This window comes from Geospiza fortis, unplaced genomic scaffold, assembly GCF_000277835.1.
Source record: "Geospiza fortis unplaced genomic scaffold, GeoFor_1.0 scaffold172, whole genome shotgun sequence".
NCBI lineage: Eukaryota > Metazoa > Chordata > Aves > Passeriformes > Thraupidae > Geospiza > Geospiza fortis.
The window spans coordinates 3,571,669-3,572,412 of record NW_005054309.1 but is presented as its reverse complement, the minus strand read 5'-3'; the positions used below and the strand labels follow the sequence as shown (position 1 = coordinate 3,572,412).

At 56.2% G+C, this 744-nt stretch overlaps 1 protein-coding gene across 1 annotated transcript in view; it reads right to left on the bottom strand.

The window, feature by feature from the left end:
- Positions 1 to 744, bottom strand: part of LOC102039403 (PHD finger protein 13-like) — a 5,738-nt gene that overhangs the window by 1,913 nt on the left and 3,081 nt on the right. The window contains exons 2-3 of the mRNA XM_031055430.1: positions 423 to 595; positions 1 to 112 (exon numbers count right to left, since the gene is read on the bottom strand). The exon at positions 1 to 112 is cut by the window's left edge and continues 492 nt beyond it. Coding sequence (XP_030911290.1) covers positions 1 to 112; positions 423 to 595 — 285 coding nt within the window. The remainder of the gene's footprint in view (positions 113 to 422; positions 596 to 744) is intronic.

Here is a 744-nt window from a genome sequence, read left to right as displayed (position 1 = left end):
CCCTGGGGATGTGGCCATCAGAGGAGTGAGATGAGGTTGAGCTGTCGCTGTCCTGAGTGCTCCCCGTGCTGTTCTGGGGGCTCATGCTGCCTCCGTGGGTCCAGGGCACATACTAGTGGCAAGAGGGGAAGATGAAGGATTAGCAGGGGAGACCAGGGCACAGATATTTGGGGTAAGGAGAGAACGACTCTCCAGCAGTGTCTACCCAAACTTCAAGGCCAGACTGGATGGGCCCTGAGCGACCGGATCTAGTGGGCGGCACCCCTGCCTATGGTAGGGGAGTTGAAACTGGATGATCTCTAAGGTCCCTTCCAACCCAAACCAATCCATGATTCTCAAAGATTAGGAGCTGAGTCTGCACATGGCAGGGAGACCAGGAGAACCAGTGTCTTTGTAGAGGAACACTATGCAAGCCCACTTACCTCTTCAGGGTAGGGGATGTAGCCTGCATAGGCCAGAACGAAGGTGCAGAACTGGTTGAAATCCTCCACAGTTCTCCGCCGTTTCTGAAGTGGCTGCAATGAACACCACGAGTGGATTAAACTCCCGGGATATCCCAACCAAGCCGATATCACAGCCGGCTCTGGCAGCAGCCCTGGACCACCCGGCAGTTTTACAAGCACAGAATATCGGGGTCACCCAAACACCCATCCTTCCCATAAGTCTTCCTCATCTGCCGAGGAAAATGCAGCCCTTCCCTTTAAACCCAGATCCCGGGCGGGGTGGCGGCGGGGCTGGGCGAGG